The 19,538-nt window shown below is 29.3% G+C and overlaps 2 protein-coding genes and 1 pseudogene across 2 annotated transcripts; 2 read left to right on the plus strand and 1 right to left on the minus strand.

Moving 5' to 3' along the window:
• Positions 1-177: 177 nt before the first annotated feature.
• LOC132951996 (uncharacterized) lies at positions 178-942 on the minus strand. The gene has a single exon (XM_061024102.1). The coding sequence runs from the start codon at positions 940-942 to the stop codon at positions 178-180; it is 765 nt and encodes a 254-aa protein (XP_060880085.1).
• Positions 943-4,632: 3,690 nt separating this feature from the next.
• LOC132952006 (uncharacterized) lies at positions 4,633-11,908 on the plus strand. Its single transcript, XM_061024115.1, is given in 9 exon segments — positions 4,633-4,737; positions 4,740-4,795; positions 4,861-5,071; positions 5,150-5,347; positions 5,441-5,637; positions 5,733-5,872; positions 10,579-10,812; positions 11,475-11,567; positions 11,685-11,908. Coding segments are annotated over 9 exon segments (1,458 nt in total).
• On the plus strand, positions 9,257-10,021 carry LOC132936470 (uncharacterized; annotated as a pseudogene).
• Positions 11,909-19,538: the final 7,630 nt, after the last annotated feature.

Consider the following 19,538-nt stretch of genomic DNA (forward strand, 5'->3'; position numbering starts at 1 on the left):
ATACTGAAGTTGATATAATACTCTATTGCTCAGTATTAACTTCTCATAAGTCATAACTAAAATGAATGGTTGGTAGGTGGCTTAACTACCAAGGTTATTGTTATTAAATAAATTGTACTTGGTATAAATGAATAGATATTAACAGATAAAACAATAATTATAAAAAACAAATATTTATTACGTAAATTGATACTGGAATGGTACAGATCCAGCCTCCATAAAATAGTTTGCAAAATCATTGCGGACATCAATTCCTTGAGAATGTGCACCAGTTCCTCTTCTACTTAATTCTATTTCTTCTAGTGTATTGCTAAGTGTATGTTCAAAATTAAACCCATCTCTGCTTCTAACATAATTGTGGAGGATACAACATGCTTTCACAATTTTGTCAATGAAATCTGGCCCGACGTGTATTGGTGTATGAAAAACTCTCCACTTGTTAGCCAATATTCCAAACGCACACTCAACGTATCTTCTAGCCCTCGACAGCGACAGCGTATAATTGAAAACTCTTTTTCTTTGATCAAGTCCACGCCCGGGAAAAGGTCTTAGAAGATTCTTATGAAGGCCAAATGCTTCATCGCCAATAATAACAAATGGCTGAGGTTTATCTTCTGTATTGGGCAGAGGCTTAGGAGCTGGGAGACCAAGTTGTTCAGAGTATAATTTCTTACCAAAAGGGCATTCTTTAAACACACTAGAATCCCCTTCTCTTCCGTACGCTCCAACGTTGATATGAATAAAACGGTACTCTGAATCCACTACCGCCATTAATATTATTGAAAAATATTTTTTGTAATTAAAATAAACCGATCCAGAATTTGTAGGATTGACACATCTTATATGCTTCCCATCGACTGCTCCTATACAGTTAGGAAACTGGGTATGTTCATAAAATTTATTTGCAATGCTTATCCACTGTTCGCTGTTTGGTTCTGGCATTTCATTGGGTTGAAGAACTGTCCAAATAACGTCGCAAGTCTCTCTTACAATATCACTAACTGTGGTCCTACCCAAAGAAAATTCTTGTTTCAAGGCGACAAAATTAAGACCAACAGACAAAAATCTGAAACATAATGTTATAATTCAATAAAAATTACACTCTTATAATTTTATTTTTAGCTGAAGAATTAAAGAAAAAGTGGAAAAATATTAGGGACAACTATACTAGGTAAGTTAACGAATCTAGAAATGTGGCAAGTGGTTCCAAAGCTCCCAAAAAAAATAAAAAAAAATATTCATATGCAGAAGTTTTGAACTTTCTGCAACCAGTCGTTCAAAAAAGAAAGTAAGTAAATATAATAAATAATGTTTCAATAAAATTTAAAAAAATTAAATATAATCATCATATAAATAAATAAATTTAAACTTATCTTTTACTGTATAAGGAATGTATTAGGTATATTAATTATTTATCATACCTATAATCTTCCCTATATTAATTATTTATTATACCTAACTATCTTATATTTCTCATATAATATATATTTTAGTTAACATACTAACGGGCGCAATTATAATATTGAATAATATTAACTATGGACATATTAAAAAAATCATACAAGTTTTAAAGGTAGCTAGGACTAATAACAAAATTTAAGACTGATTAAAAAAAGAAACTTCTATTTATTGATTAAAAAAACTGCTTTTGATTTAAAAATTATTAAAGAAATTGGCATACCTATAATTGCTGTACATATATATAGTATTAATCTCCGAATTTGTGTAATGTAATAATAATAGATTAGGTAATCAAATATATTTCTATAGTATTGTTTAACTTTTTTAGGACCACCGGAAACATGAGTTCTATTGAAACTACATTAGATGAAAGCTCAAGTACCTTACAAACTGGTCTTCTGAACAGTTTGAATGAGAGTGAATATCTAGAAGTTGTTTCAAACACAGGTACTCCTGTCACCCAGTCTTTTCCACCTCAAAAAAAGAAGAAGATGATTACTCCCTTTCAAGAGTCATTACTAGAAGCCATAAAAAATCCCCCTCGCAGACCTATTGAAACAGAAGATTCTGACAAGTCATTTTTAATGTCCTTTTTACCTGAAATTAAAAATTTTAATCCACAACAAAGACCAGAACTAAAATTTCAATTTCACCAAAGTGTTAGAAATATATCTCAGTTTAATAATATACCACAGTACAGCCCAAATGTATCAAACTACTATAATCCTTTAAATTATCAACTGGCCCCACAACCACAAATACCCCACAGCTCAATATCAATACCGACACCAAGAAACTATACACATCCAACATATCACCACTCCTATTCTCCAATTTCAGACATAGTAAATAATAATTTTTCTCAACCAAATGATCAAACACCATCACAGTCTCCAGTATATTCTCTACTTCAAGATCCGTCCAAGTAACTTGATTATTTAAAAATGTTTTTTTATTATTTATATTTATTCCTATTTATTTTATACATGAAATACATTTTCTCATTTAAAGGTTACAAGTTATTTTGTTTTATATTATAATTTATTTTATTAACAAGTTTTATTATTAAAAAGGTTGATCATTTTATTTTATGAATTTTGTTTTAAAAATTGAACTATTTTGTGCTATTTTTAGCTGTTATTTTAAAATTATAAAACTGTTTGAGCTTTGCATGTTTTAGTTTTTTTTAATACTTTGAGTTTCAAATAGGTTATAGTATAAGTCTTTACTTTGGTAACTAATCAATTTTAGATATTTTAAAATCAGAAAAATGGACAGAAAGTTTTATTTATATTTTTTGATTTAGTATAAATTATAGATTGACATGTATGTTGTACAAGGCTAATGAGTAGGTACCTATATAATATTTGCTTTATGTATTTATAAAATAGAACCTTCATAAGAGACTGCAGTATGGTACTAGAACTAGGCTCACTTTATTCTATCCATTAAAACATATATTTTATTTGGATTTGAAGTTTGAAAAAGTTCTAATTATTAATACAATTATTATGGTTAGTAGTTACTAAATAAGCTATACTTGAATAATTGATGCCAATTAAAAAATTATATTTAACTTGGTTGATATTCTTCTAATCATTTTAACATGACTATATTTAAATTGACTGATATTTTAAAATTACTTTAAATTTACTGTTATTTCTGATTTTTTTAATATTTACCTCAATGTAATAGTTAGTCGTTGTTCAGCGCTGATTGAGTTACGGAACTGAGTGTTTTCTTTTGTGATAAAGGGACGTAACTTTTCTAACAATTCATTGAAAGAATTAATTGACATCCTGTAGTATTCAAAAAATTTATCAGGATAACATCTCAAATTTTGGTAAAATGCATCAAATTGTCCCAGTTCTTCACGATTATGATTTACAGGGTGCACCCAATATTTTATTATTGGCCCTGGTGAATCCGATTCACCATATGCTTCGGCGACAGCAATCACTTTTACTAGATTATTTAGATAATCTAAATCCATTGTAAACGTATTAGATACCTATGTAATACGTATAATATACATTAAATATTTTGATCACATAATTTTAGTTTAAATTTATAATTTACTTACTTGTACTTCGTTAAATACTTTAAAAAAAAATCGTGATTGGTAAAACAAATTATATACTGCTCGATTTTATTTATTCATTATCGGAACTTCAATAAAAGTTATTAAAGTTTGGAAAATAAAGGATTTTGAAACAATAAGAACTTTTTTCGTATAAGTGATATCGAAAAAATAAAAACGATATTGCACAGCTAAAGTTCTCCTTTCCACGTGGTGAAAATTTCGTTTCTTAGTTATGTAACCTTCTCGGATTTTTCCCCGTGCCAAAACGTTTTTGAGTAAGACAGAGACAACACAATATGCGGGTACGACGTCTAGACGTCTAGACTAATTTCGAAGTAATTAAATAATTATAATGTACAAGATGTTATGATTTTATAAAAATACAAATCACAAAAACGCGTTTTCCTCAAAATCGTTCGACTAGCGGCGTTTTTGCTTATGACGGCAGTGTTATACAATAGTATACACAGTTAGTATAGTGTATTCAACCTAAATATTGATTCATTGTAATTTGTTTCTACATTTTTGTACTTGTCATTTGATCATTTAAATACAATTCCATTTTATTTGATCATTTTTATATTTTTATTTTTATTTAAATAAAATTTATTAAAATTATTTTACCTTGCTTGTTTGTTTGTTTGTTTTTTTTTTTTTGAAATGGATCACGAAGGATTTCACTATAAAATAAATAAAACTCGTGGAGGTAAACGGTAAGTCAAAATCAAATTTTCATTATTTTTTTTTTTTTTTTTTTTAATTACAGTTATACATAACAAATGGTTAGTTAAAATGTTGTACCTAACATAATTATTATAGTTACTATATCTGTGCTACACCTAATGTGTACTGCAAAGGCACAACTATACAAATGGAAAATGGCACTATTATAGCTAAAAAAGCTCACACTCATGAAGCTCGTGGTCCAATGTTTAATGAGCAAGAAGTTATTAAACGTTTTAGGAGCACTTTGATTGAAAGATCAAAGACAGAGACTACGCCTCTAAAAGTTAAATATGATGAAGGAATAGTTAGGTATGGGTAATTTATAATGTATTTTAAAATTGTTAAATGCAAACAATATTTTTATGAAACATAAATTTGATAGGAATCCGGATGCGGATTTAGTGTATAGTTGGCCTACAGCGGAGTCTTCCATGCGGCAGTCGCGAAGAAGTGTTTGTCCAGCAGTACCACATTACCATCCACATTACGCGAGTTAGGGAAATACTTGGATATGAATACTGATAGGTAAGATTATATATTAATAAAATTAAAAATTATTGATTGTTGTAATTTAAATATCTCATTTACAGGTATCAATGCAACAACTATAATTTTTACCAGAAATGGATTGTGGACAATGATGGAAAATATAGCGTGATGTTTGCGTGCCAAGAAATCATTAGAGCTGTAGTGCATCAGGGGGCCACGGAACTACACGCTGATGCAACGTTCAAAGTAGTGCCGTCAATGCCTCATTGTAGACAACTGTTCATGTTGCATATTTTGATCCTGCAAAATCACGTAAAAAATAATTATTAATTACCATTCATTTAAATTTATAAATTACAAATATTAAACTACCTACATGCATTTGTCTAGTCTGTTCCTGTATGCTTTGTATTGATGGAAGTAAAGACTGAGGCTGCATATAGGAAAGTTTTGGAAAGATTTTCTCGTAAATTTCCAGAAGTCAGACCATTGACAATCATGATTGACTTCGAAACTGCACTCCGTAACGTCTTCTCTGATGTATACCCTGAAGCGACAGTATCTTCGTGTTGGTTTCATTTTGTACAGGTTTGACATTTTTCTAGTTTCATTTATTTTATTTTAAAATTCCCCATTAATTATAATATTAAAGTAATTTATTATTAAAAATAAATTATTTAGAGATTGCAGAAAAATATAAAGAAGATGGGCTACTCAAACCACGTACAACAGCACAGAGAAGCTAAAATTTGCTTGAGAATGTGTGCAGTATTAGCACTATTGCCTGCTCATCAGATTGAGCAGGGTTTTCAAGACATAAAAATGCATGCCCAAAATAATGGTGTTTTGATACCGAGATTTTTTACATATTTTACCAGGTAAATTGAGTATAATAATACACATGAGTCATATGTTTTATGATCATTGGAAAATAAAATGTTTTCAATACAACCTAATAGTTTCAATTTTATAGTTTTTGGCTAACTCGCAAAGGTCCAGAGTGTTTTTCGGTTTACAACCAACCACGCCGAACGAACAATAATGTGGAATGTTTCCATTCGAATCTTAAACAGACTTTTCAAGTGTCACACCCAAATTTGTGGAGAATGTTGGGTGTTTTTTTTGATTTATTTTTCATATAAAAAAAAAAATATTGTTTATTATGGGGATACAAAATATAAATAGTATAAATCTCTTCAATTTCTGTTAGAATCTGAAAATAAATAAAAATTGGCTTTCATTAATAATAGTCAAGTCTTAGAATTATATATATTTCTAGTAACCCAGAAATAGCTATATACCTACTTATAATATGTATTATGTAATATGTATCCATGACCCATATACCCTGTGTGTAATGTGTTGACAATGATATCTCATAGACGTCGGTTTATGATCTTAAAGCTAACGTCTACGGTGTTCATCTCTGGTATGTCAATGAGATGATTGTATAATTATAAAAATAACTTCGCAAAATCAACATCTCCTCGAACGTATAACAACTAATGTTGTGATTGTGATGTCTCAGAGATATAGGTTTTTGATTTTAAAATTATTTATAAATAAACATCGTAATCGACAATATCGCATGGTGGTCACACAGATCTCACGTAAAATTACTGTAAATAATTTAAAAATAAACTTAAACAAAATATCCAATGACCGACCGATGTGATAATGGCAATAAAATTAATGATAATAATATTATAACGTATAATAGCACTCGCCAGTCACTCTATAACCTTTCATGACAGCAGTAATTTATACTTAAAGTATTCAAGTATTCAAGTGCGTACAAGATAATTACCTTGTTATTTTGTGAAAAGTTTTATACTATAAGCTATAATTTATCTGTTGACGTGACACGTGTAATATCTACTGTAGTGTGCTGTATATTTGTACAACATTGTGTTCAAATAACATAAATATTACCTACAATATAGGCAATTTTGTGAAAATGGAAGGTTCGAAAAAACAGGTATATGAATAATTAATTAATTTAATAAATAATATCTGTACCCAATAGTAGTATACTTTTGTAGGGATAAAATATTAAGTTGTATAATATTATGTTACCAACAGCACAAAATATTGTGCTTACTGCTTATGCACACATAATATACACACACATATATACATACACAATATGTTGCTAGAAATAATGTAGGTATATAAAAAATTTAAAAAAAACACGAAATTTAAAGCTATATATTACCTACTGTGATAGCCGATAGTAATAAATAATAATCAGAGCGGAATATATTAAATTTGTATATTTTATTATTCTATGAGGATCCAAGATTATATATTTAAAACTATGTTTATTGGTGTATGTTCAGAACCCATATTATAATTTTATCTGACAAATATATTCCAGTATGATCCACTCCTAGAATTTTTCACCGATATCTATTTTAATTATTGTACATTTAGTGGATTATTGGCTATTTTAAAGAAGAGCACAAGTATTCAGTGATTCCCTTTGACTGGATATCAACTGTAACATTGAATGGTACTTCAGGACATTTATGTAAATGGCCTTCAAAACAGAGGGTTACAACTATGATGTTGATGAAAGGAGGTAAACATCTGAAGATTGGAAGTCATACCCTGTTAAAGTTATTGAACAATTCGGTACAATATTTATTTTTATCTAATTTTTCTATTGGAAAATAAATGATTATTTACATCATGATGCTTAATAGTATAAAATGTACCTAAATAAAATTAATAAAAAAGGTACATATAAAAATATATTTTTTATAATATATAATATACAGACTCATATGAACAAGCAGCAATGAAGGGAGTACAAATATTTAGGTCTGAGTCGGAAAATGAAGAAACATTAAGACGGGGCAAAAGATTAAAATTATCCAAACCCCAATATGATGCATCAGGTAAGAATGTCGACGACCTATGATGTATATTGATTACAATATCATACAATATTTTAAATATAAGATTTTTGATTTATAGATAGTGATTCTTCTGAAGAAATGACTACTCTTAGTGTGTATAAAAAACCAACAGTTAATAACGAGAAAAATAAAATTTCAGAAGTTTACAGAAGCAGCAATATTTTATCTAGTAAATTTTAAATTATTTTTTAATATGGTTTTATTTATTTTAAGAATTTTAAAACAAGTGATTTGTATAGCTATAATTGTATAGACATTTCATTTTATTGTTGCTTATATTTTTAATAAATTAGGTTTAACTGGAGAATTAACATCACATTTTGACCAAGGTAATATTATTTTACACTAGTTAGTAGATGTCTAAATTATATTCGTTATTTTTTAATATATTCTATATTTTTAAATTGTTCCATACATAGAACCTAATCATATGCAGTCAAACTTCAACGAAAATGAAAATATTTTAGATAACGAGCAAGGTAATAACACACATTATACTTGACTGCTTGAATTATTTACATTATTAACAATCTTTATTTTTTTTACTATGAATTTATTTATAACTGTAAATTGTATTTGTATAGTTAAAAGCTACCTATAATATTTGTGTGGATTTTTGTTTTAATATAATATTTGTTATTTGTTACATAATAATATATAGAAGCTTATAGAATGCAGTTAAACTTGAACGAAAATGAAAATATTTTACATAGCCATGGAAATAATACTTATACTTAACTCATTGAATTTCTTACAATATATTCTATATACATTATATACATAATTTATTTTTTTTAACCATTCATTTACAACTTTAACTGTATAATCAATAAGTAGATTTAATATTGTGTATAATATTCATTTTTGTTTAAACATAATATTTTAATTATTTGTTATTTGTTACATAATATATAGAACCCTATGCAATGTAGTTAAACTTAAACGGAGATGAAAATATTTTATTGAGTAATGAAGGTAATAATAAAGTATTTAATAATTTAAATATCCAATTTTGCTTTGTAGGTTTTTTTTATAGTTTTAATCATTTTTATATCGGTTGCTAGATAGAAGTCAAAAGACTATACAGTTAATTGGACAAAACGTTGATAGTAGTTTACAAAACAGCCAAGGTAATAATATCTATTAATATTATAGTAAGTATCTGTGTATAAAAAAAAATATTAAATTCTTTTTTTTACTTGTTTTAGATACAAGATCTGATGCATTGCCACCTATCACAGTCAATTTCAACTCCTAATATGGCAGCTTTAGTGAATGATGAAATGCCATCATCAAATGAAACATTAAATAATAATAATCATCATTTAGATCTACAACCAGGAAAGTTGGACATTTTTAACCTGGTTCAGTATATACTTTTTTTGATCCATTTATTACTGAGATAAAATCAATTTTTGAAAATGGAATTGAAATAAATCAAAAACTTTTACAGTTTTCCATTTCTCAAGTAGTATGCGACGCGGCGGCTAAAGCATTTGTGTTAAACGTTAAATACTTTAACGCATATCATAGCTGAAACTCATGTCTAGAAGAAGGGGAATTCATGAACAGAAGAATGTCTTTTTTGGGTATTGACGCTCAGTTAAGAACTGATGAATCGTTTCGCTCAAAAAGTGATGAGTCTTACCACAAAGGCCCTTGTCCATTAGAGGAATTGCCTATCAATATGACTTCTGTTTTAGTTTTAGATTATATGCATAATGTTTGTCAAGGAGTAATGAAACGATTATTAAATTTTTGGAAAAGTGGCCAAAAACCTGTACGATTTTTAAATAATGATCTTGAACATCAAATTTCAACTGAACAAGTAAATCTTCAATCAAATTTTCCGTCGGAGTTCAGTAGATTACCTAGATCGTTAGATGAGCTAGAATTTTAGAAGGCGACTGAATACCGTACTTTTTTGTTGTATACAGGCCCCATTTTGTTAAAAGGTAGGATAAAATCATCCCTGTATAATCATTTTTTACTTTTACATTGTGGTATTAAAATATTAATATGTGTTGAAACTTGTATTATCCATAATGACTTGGCAAATAGTTTATTAAGACAATTTGTCATCGAGTATCCTGAACATTATGGAAATGAATATGTAACATATAATGTTCATGGTCTTATACATATAGCTAATTTTGTTAAGATTCATGGCCCACTTGACAAATTTAGTGCATTTAAATTTGAAAACTTTCTACAAATAATAAAAAAAACTGTTCACAGTTCTAAATATCCTCTTCAAGACGTGTACAACCGAATTCTCGAACAAAATAAATCATTTAATTATTATTTCCAATTTTTCAAAGCTTATGAAAGTCCAACATAAAATGCTAAAACAGTTAGGTACATGGATGTTACACATTGGACATCCCATGCATAAAAAAATGTGATATCCTAGGTAAGTCTTTTGAGATGTTAATGGGATATTGCATTATGAACATCTTTAAGTAGACTACTAAGATACGTTTAATGTGAGATGTTCTATAGATGTTCAGTTTTAACTTATCGGATGTGATATCCTTGAACGTGGCGTTTGGCATCTCTAGAACATCACATGAATGTATATGGGTAGTAAAAAGGAACATCACATATCGCAATAGAACATCTATTTTACTTCTCCGATACCAGATATTGCACACAGGTTATATACCTAGGTTATAAGACATCTTACTTTATTTAATAATTTAGTAACTATATTTTGTGCATACTATTTGGCAGGATTGTAGAGCATATAAATCTAACACCTTATGAATAGTAATTGTTAGTTTAAGGCCAATGACTAAAATCGTAAATGTATGTAGATGTAGATTAATTAATATTACTAAATTAAAATGAATGTCCTTTAGAAATAAATAACTGAAATCAAATTTTGTGTACGCCTAGATCACTTGAAAAATATATCCATTAAGCAGTATATTGTGATTAATCAATTGGCAGCAGGAATGGCTACAACACGAAACACAAAATTCAAATTTATTTTAAATAGCTTGCGTATAAAGCATGCAACAGCTCTACTTGCTACAGGAGCAATAACAAGAAAAGAATTTTTGCTGCAGTGCTCACACTGTGTGGATGGATATCTCACCAGAGAACTAAATTGGCATGATGCTACCGATGGTATGAATAAAAAAAAAAATATTTCAAAATTTAAACAACCTTTGATAAATTTTTTTCAATATCCAATCAAACAAAATTTAAATTAAAAGAATTAATTATAAATAAAATACATTCATCGCTCCTTTTAAAATTTAAAACTAACCTAGTTATCATATTATTAAGTTTTAGTTATTTTTACTTCAATTAATTGTCATGTGTTTGCAAAAAGCTGACCAAGTAATACCTGTAGTAATTATTGTGAATATTTATCGAGTAAATTACTTCCTTAGGTATATATTATATTCTTTATACTTTGTAAATAACATGTCTACACCCCCAAACCCCAAATTATTTACATAGTAAAAATAAATAAATTACTATTAATAGTTTAAAATATAGCAATATCTACCGAAACTATTGATGATTTTGTTTTAGTAGATTCTAAAAGATAACACACCAGATGATCACATTCCCCTTCCTGCAATACAAAACGTTGAAGCTGCCAGATTGGATAATCAAGTTATTAATAATGGAGAAGGTGAGAACAATTTCTAATTTCAATTATATTTTCATTTCTTAGCAATGTACAAACCTAAAATATGAATGTTTCAAATAAGTTTATGTTTATGACAAGAACATGGTTACTACTTACTATTAAAACAATTATTATATTAAAATAATAGATTCTGAAGATGAGGTCCAAGATGGGCAAATGAATGCACCTCCCCAGGAAGTACCAAATGTAGATGGAAATCCAGCTCTTATAAATATAGATGGTATATAGTTTGCATTAAATAATATTATAATAAATTATTTTTACTTTAATTCATGTAACAATCAACTAACGTATTATTTAACATTTTTTCTTTCTATACTTTCATAATTAAATCCAGAACAAAATGATACTTCTTATAATGAGGCTGATTTCTTCGTACCTGAAGACTTAGCTCTAGCTTTTTGGCAAGTAAATTATGCAAGTGACGAAGAAGATGAAGTTCCGTATGCCCCCGTCCCTCAAAATATAGAAGAATATTTACCCCAGGGAAATGTAGAGGACATCTGTGTGATCTGCCATGAAAGTCGTAGAACACATGCCCATGATACCATGTGGCCATAAGGTGTTGTGTGTTGATTGTGTGTCGAGGTTGGACTCCGATCGGTGTCCAATATGCAATACCAGTTTCAATATTGCTATAAGAATATGGGAATAGTTAAATTTAAAAAATAGAATAGAACGAAATTGAATTGGCTACCTAGTTTTTTAATTTTTTGTAACTTTTTTAACCCTGCATACTCAATGGCTCCTTGAAGAATAGCTGAAGTAGGTACTATCGTACTATGGTCATTGATTATGCTATTTATTGTATTGGTATATCTTCACTTAAGTGCCAACTCTACAATTTTCCAAAAAAAAGGTTGTGCACGAAGAATATTAAAAAATATTGAATATAACAAAATTCTAAATGACAAGTTTAAAGGTTTACTTTTTTGGCAACAGAGAAATATTTTAAATCATTTGTATTAGATAAGTATAATAAAGTAATAAACAATGACATTGATAATATTAAATTATAAAAAGAATCAAATGTAAAATATAACATAGTATTTAATGATTATTGGCACCAAGCATAGACATTTTAATTAATAATATATTATGTTAGGTTAATATGTCTATGGCACCAAGTAAATTTTCTCATATAATAAAATGTGTAATTATACATTTTAGGGATATTTTTTTTCGATTATACAGTCACACTGATACTGTTTAAATATTTTAGTGATAGGGACACTAATAAGACTGTGGTGATTACGACGCGTTATCACCACTTACGCTAGCGCGTCCGTTTTCTTTTTGTGCCTAACTTTGAATTATATATCTTTTCTTTTGTATTGTCTTTGGCCGCGCTACGACGCGCCGCCGCAACTCTTTCTCCCGCCTCGCACGCCGACTTTTTCGCCGTTACGGGCTCGAATTCGTTTTCACTCGCCTCGCTTGTTACTCGTTTTCTCGCTCTCGACTCGACGCTACTCGACGCGCGTATCCCTACGTCACGGCTCTCCGTTCCGACGATCGTTCGACATTTTCGATATTTATAATTTATAATTCATTCAATTTTTTTATGTACTGAAATAATTATTTTGTTGTGTGTTATAATAAATCATTTCATTTTCGCCAAAAAACAACTTGTGTTGATTATATTTTTAAAACCTTCTGACCAGGTAAAAAAGATAGTGTCCTGCCGGTACACCGTGCCCCGGCACACCTAGTAGGTAGCTACCAACATTAGTAACCTCACGACGACCGACACTACAAGACCATAGATAATATTATCTATGAATAATGGTCCCCACACACTGCAGCGGTGGCGGTGGCGGTAAATTGATGCAGGACACATTTCACCGCGGCGGTAAAATTAAGACAATAGAATTTAACGCCACCGTCGCAGTGTGTTGGGACCTTAAGACGACAATAATTGTTTGAAAGTTTTGTCTATTGAGGTACGATGTATTCGTATTTAAATTGGGCCACTACAATATCAATCTTGATATTATAATATTTATTTGATTATTTGCAGTTCGATTTCGTTATATTCCAATTACTATCAAAAACGAATTCTTAAGGTGCATATAACTGTGTTTTACCCTATATATTATATTATTAATAATTTTAGATATATATATTTAACATTTATAAATTATGTATGTGTATTGTGTCACATAAAAATGCTTCTTAAAAGTTATGAGAATGAAGGTGAAGTAGACCCAGGATACAATTTACTAGCATAAGTAATAACACCATTAGGAGCCACTACAATAAGTCCTTTCAATGTATTTTAATGTTTATATGAATTATACTTCCGTCAATTTTTGGTCCAGTAGTGGTTTAGGAATATTGAATGAAATTTCAGTACAGTCTAATGTTATTCTACAATTTTTAAAATTATGGAAACCTTCTGGTAAGCAATAATTTTGGTTGAAGTTAACATACAAAATGTCATGAATAACACTAATTAATGTTAAAATAGTTTTAAATCTGGCTAAGCTAAATTCAATCTTAATTATATTAAAATCATGAGAATTTGGTCTTTAAGACAGAATTTTTCAACTTTCCAGCTATAAAAATAACTAAAATTAATTTTTGAACATAAATCAATAATTGTATCAAACATAGATTTAAGTACTATTAGTAGAATTCAAACAATATGTTATTAGATTCAAGAGAATGGTAACCAAAAGGATGATTTCTTAGGAAGGATTCTTCTTTTTTTAAATCTTCAATTTCTTTTTGAATTAAATACATTTCTGCTTGATGAGTTACACTGGTTTTGGATGTTTTAATATTTGTTTCTGTTTCAATAATATTTTTTTTTCTGTGAAAATTATGTATTTTTTACTTTTTTACGCCTTAAAACAGAAGTAGAATTTTAGTTTTTAATACCAATATAATTGTAAATTAACAATACAAATATGCAAGTATCATATAATTATGTTTACTTATTCATTCATTTACTTATCGAGCTGAAAAGCTTTATTCTAACCCAATTCTACACTACACATTTATTTGTGATAAAACAATTATAAGTAATAATAATAAAATATATATTTTGCAAAATAAACAGTGATACATTGTATAGAAAAATATAGTATAAATTAGATTGCAGCACCCCATATAAGCAAAGCTTGTGCTGGGGGAGCAATTCTTATCAATACAATATTATTAGAATACATAATTTAAGACCATTATATTATATAACACTCATTTGACCCAAAACTCTATTATGAATAGGTATAAAATGTTTATTTTTCTAAAGTTCCACTTAATTAAAAATATACCTAAAATCATTTACTTTTAGTTCTTTATAAATTAATGTGGTACTTGTATGAATTGATAAATTAAGTAGATATTTAATCATGCAGTTTATAGTTACTATTAATGTGGATAGATGATTATTGAAAGTTCCTCCCCAAATTTAAATACAATAAGTATAAATAGATTGTACCAAGGACAAATAAATAATTCTTTTTTGTTCATTATTAAATATATATTTAACTTTTTTAAATATGAAGAAGAATTTTCATAAAGTAGTATTTAAAAAATGTATATGGATATGGCTATCCCATTCGAGTCTATAGCAAAGAATTAAACCAAGATATTTTAATTTCCTCACATTTTCTAGTTTAACACACTCTGGCAAATATGTTTTATTAGATATTAAAACACATTTTGTTGAATGGACTATTAAACCATTGAGAACCATTGATTACCATTGATCACCGTTGACACGCAGATGACAAACGCAAACGTGAACGTCCATGTAACACGTACAAAAAGATGGCTCAAAAAGAAAAACACAACAAATAAATATTCATTAGTAGGTATGGTTAATAATTATAAAAATTGTGTACACCAGCATAAATTGGAGGACAAATAGTGAATACTATGAATTGCAATAGTATAATATATTAGTAAAATAATAAGATATTATTAATATTTAATACTTAACTGTATGATTTGTGTATAATGAGTATGGTCCAAAATACTATAAATTATTTGTATCGACGAAAAAAAGGGTTTAGCTTCATATTTTTGGTCGGTGTATATGCAGTGGTGTATTGGTACGGGTACGCGGGTATACGCCGTATACCCATCAGAAGATTTTCGATTTTCGGCGTATACCCAATGTAAAATCTTATTTTACGGGTATACGCTTCCAAAATAACCAGAAAACCAAATAAGATTTAAATATTATTTCATATTTCATATAGGAAAAAAACGTTATTCGTATTAATGAATTTATGTATTAATGAATTATTTATCAATTGAAGTAGGTATTGAATATAAGTTATATAACAATATGCGTTGTGTTTAATGTATTTTAAGACTTGAAGTTCAATTTAGTAAACCCAATATTGAATTCAAAAAATTTTTGTGGAAAATTCTATAGATTGTACCTATAATAATAATGTTATTATAATTTTAATTTTTTTGACATTTGAGTTGATTTTGTTTTATTTTCTATTGTTACATTATACAAAAATTAATAAAATAATGTTAAAAACTATGTACTAATTGAACTGCAATAACGTTATATAATATATACGATGATATAATTTAATCGTTTAGGTTACATACATATTTTATTGGTGCGTATACCTATAAATATATTTACCAATACACCACTGTGTATATGTATAAACTTGTAAAGAACACGTTTTAAAAGTTAGTGCTTACAGAAAAAAACACACTAACACCAAAAAAATCAATCTTTTTCTAACATTGTTTCCTACCTATAGGTCATTGTATTTCTTATGAAATATTGAATTATTGAAATGGCCGTGATAACAGTTTGATTAGAAATTTGAACTTGAACCGTCAGTCTTATCAAGAGACGATGTGTGACGTACTGACGTCATACTATTTGTTAACAATAATTAATTTTGTTGATAAAATATAACCATCAAAATTGAACCATGGTTCAGGTATGCGGTTGCCCAAAAGTGATAACATAGAACAATTGTCGGCCAAAATACGGTCGGCGGTAATATTTGTCGGATAAAATACTGTCGGCTAAAATACGGTCGCCGGTAATATTTGTCGGATAAAATACGGTCGGTGGCAATATTTGTCAAATAAAATACTGTCGGCTGAAATACGGTTCGGCTAAAATACGGTTCTGCTAATATACTTGTCCAATCAATTATTTTTCGGCTGAAATATTTATCGGCCAAAATACGGGTCGGCTGAAATATTTTCGGCTATTTTACGCGCTCCCATTTTTTTTATATTAAATTATAATATAAATTGTATTGAAAATATCGCAATACCAACAATTGTTTGGATATTTTTTCGATTGTATTATTTTATAGTCCAGAAATTATAAAAAATAATTATTATGTCGTTGACATTATTTCCCTATCGACCGTCAATAATAATAATTTAATTGTTGTTTGCTAATTCTAATAATTTTATTTGTTTATAATTATTCGTATTATTTTTTAAAATATTAATTAATAATAATACTTGATATAAATCATCATGTGTATGTGTTTAGTTTTATGATTACAAAGTTAAAAATATTACATGTGTTAAGTGTTTACAGAAAAATTATATTATCAAAAGAAAACAATAATATTATACGATTATTTTTTAGGCCTATTCTCCTACTAGCGTACTTGTATTTATAACAAATACGACGACAAGATAAAATAATTATCTCGGTCACCTTTTTATTTTGTCGTATTAAGCCGTATATTACAGATATCGCGATGTAGATAATAATATTTATTTTTAGACCTATTTTTAAATCAACTGTCTCAGAGTTCGATGAAAAAAAAAAACTAATCAGACTATTCAATAGCGAGTAAAGTTAAAGACGCGTTTACACATGAGCAAAAACACGGTCGAGCCGTAGTGACCGCGAGCAAAACATGAGCACTGAGCGCATTGTGTAAACACTATAGGCGAGCTGGCCGGAGCCGCTCTAACTGGCTCAAAATTATTCGCAAGAACTAAATTCAGTTGACAGTTGTTCATTCTCGACTTAAACGTCGACATTTGTTCATCATCGACTTTAACTTCCACATTTCACATTCAGTTTTTTTGTACTCAGTTACCAATAAGTTTTATTAAAAATGGTCAATAACGAACTTGTAAAAAGACGCACAGTCATCGCAGGTGCCACATTCATAATTTTGAAGTCACTTATCAAAAAAAAAACAAAAAAAACAACAAAAAATACGTTAGTGGATCACTCAATTGTTTAAGAACAGGGATGAACATGGTGGACTAAATTTAATCAATGATTTGCTGTTTCAAGAGAGTGGACAGTTTGAAAATTTCGTTCGAATGGCTTATTCTGACTTCAAGTATTTAGTTTCATTGATTCGTCCGCAAGTAGAAAAACAAACCACGCATTGGAGGAAACCTATAAGTGTAGAGGAAAGATTAGCCGTGACTTTACGTTTTCTGGCCACCGGGGATTCATATACTAGTCTACAATACACATTTAAAATCTCAAAGTTTACAATATCTAGTATCATACAGTGCATTAACAAGCGTATTGTCAGACATGATCAAGGTAAGAATAAAATGTAGGTAATTTTTTTTTTTATTATTATTGATCTAATATAATGCCCGACAACTATGGTCATTAGCTACAAATATGAAGTATACAATAGTCATTTACAGTTTTAAGGTATTCTTATATATAAGTTAGGTATTAACATTGAAATTACAGAATAGGTGTGGTTACAAAGTGTACAGTCGGGTTAAATATTATTATATTAAATTGTAAAGGCCTGTCAATTTCAGGAATTTTATTATCTTAAAGTTTTCTTCGGTGTTGGGTCCCAGTGCGGTGTCCAGTGATGAATCTAATCCGATGATTTGACGATCGCGTTGGAATTTTAGGCATTCGGTAATGATGTGTTTCACCGTTAATTGGACACCACAAACTTCACATGAGGGGGTTCTTCCTTTGCCATTAGGTATCCGTGGGTAAGTCGTGTGTGTCCAATTCTCAGTCGGTTTAGAACCGATTCTTCTTTTCTTTTTAAAGAATTGTTAATCCACCTGTTGGTGCATCTTTTAATAGTGTTGAGTTTGGTGTTTTGTTGTTTCCAAGTATTGAGCCATTTGGTATTAGTTATGTGATTTATGTGCCTTTTGAGGTCGTTGTAAGTTGGACCTGCTATATTTGCTATTTTGGGGTTTGTGGCAGCGATCTTGGCCTGTTTATCGGCTAGTTCGTTTCCTTCGATGCCGGAGTGCCCGGGGACCCACGTGAGGATTATTTGTTTATTTTTGGATAGGGCTTCATTTAGATTGTTCAGTATTTTAATAGCGATGTCTCCGGGTTTGAACTGGTTTTTTATACTGTTGAGTGTACTCAAGGATCACTAAGTATTATATGCTTAGGATATTCATCGTCTATAACTGATTTTATCGCCTCAAGTATCGCTATGGCCTCGGCCGTGTATATATAGCATGTGTTAGGTAACTTCATTAATATGTTTTTGCTTTTGAGTATTATTGAGATTCCTACTTGGTCCTGTGTTTTGGACGCGTCGGTGTATAGTTCTTGGTATTCTTTATAATTTTCTATTATACTTAGGAAGTATCTTTTGAACATTTCTGGGGACGTTTGTGTTTTTAAGTATGCACTGAGGTCAGTATTTATCTCGTATGGAGAAGTCCACGGGGGTGTGGTCAGTTGTTCTCTTCCAATTAGTTGCTTGCAATCAATGCCGTATTTTTCTAATTCATCATATGATTCGCTGTCTTCAAGTGGGGGGTTAGTATTGTTTGATCTATAGTATCTAGTTATGTATTTAAGTGATAGGTCTTTTCTTTTAATCTCGGGTATGGGTTCGCCGGCTGTATTGTAGATGCTATAAATTGGGCTGCTGCGGAATGCGCCTATTGCTAGCCTGAGTCCGGTGTTGTTTTTGCTGTCTATTTTTTTAAGAATAGATTGTGATGCCGATTTGTATATATTTGAACCATAGTTTATTTTCGATTGGATAATTGATTTGTGGATTTCGATTAGTGTTCTGGATTCGCCTCCCCAAGATGTGTGTGAAAGTATTTTTAGAATATTTAATGATTGGCTGGTTGAAGATTTAAGATAGTGTATATGTGTTGTCCATGTATGTCAGCAGTCGAAGAAGATACCTAGTATTTTGACTGATTTTTTAATGGGGATTTGTTTGTTATTGAGTGTAATTAAAAGTTCACCAACTTTTCT

This window comes from Metopolophium dirhodum, chromosome 1 (assembly GCF_019925205.1).
Source record: "Metopolophium dirhodum isolate CAU chromosome 1, ASM1992520v1, whole genome shotgun sequence".
In the NCBI taxonomy this organism is placed as follows: Eukaryota; Metazoa; Arthropoda; class Insecta; order Hemiptera; family Aphididae; genus Metopolophium; species Metopolophium dirhodum.

What these genes read in the sequence shown, in the direction of transcription:
- LOC132951996 (XM_061024102.1), bottom strand. Translation starts at nt 942, where the DNA reads ATGCCAGAACCAAACAGCGAACAGTGGATAAGCATTGCAAATAAATTT.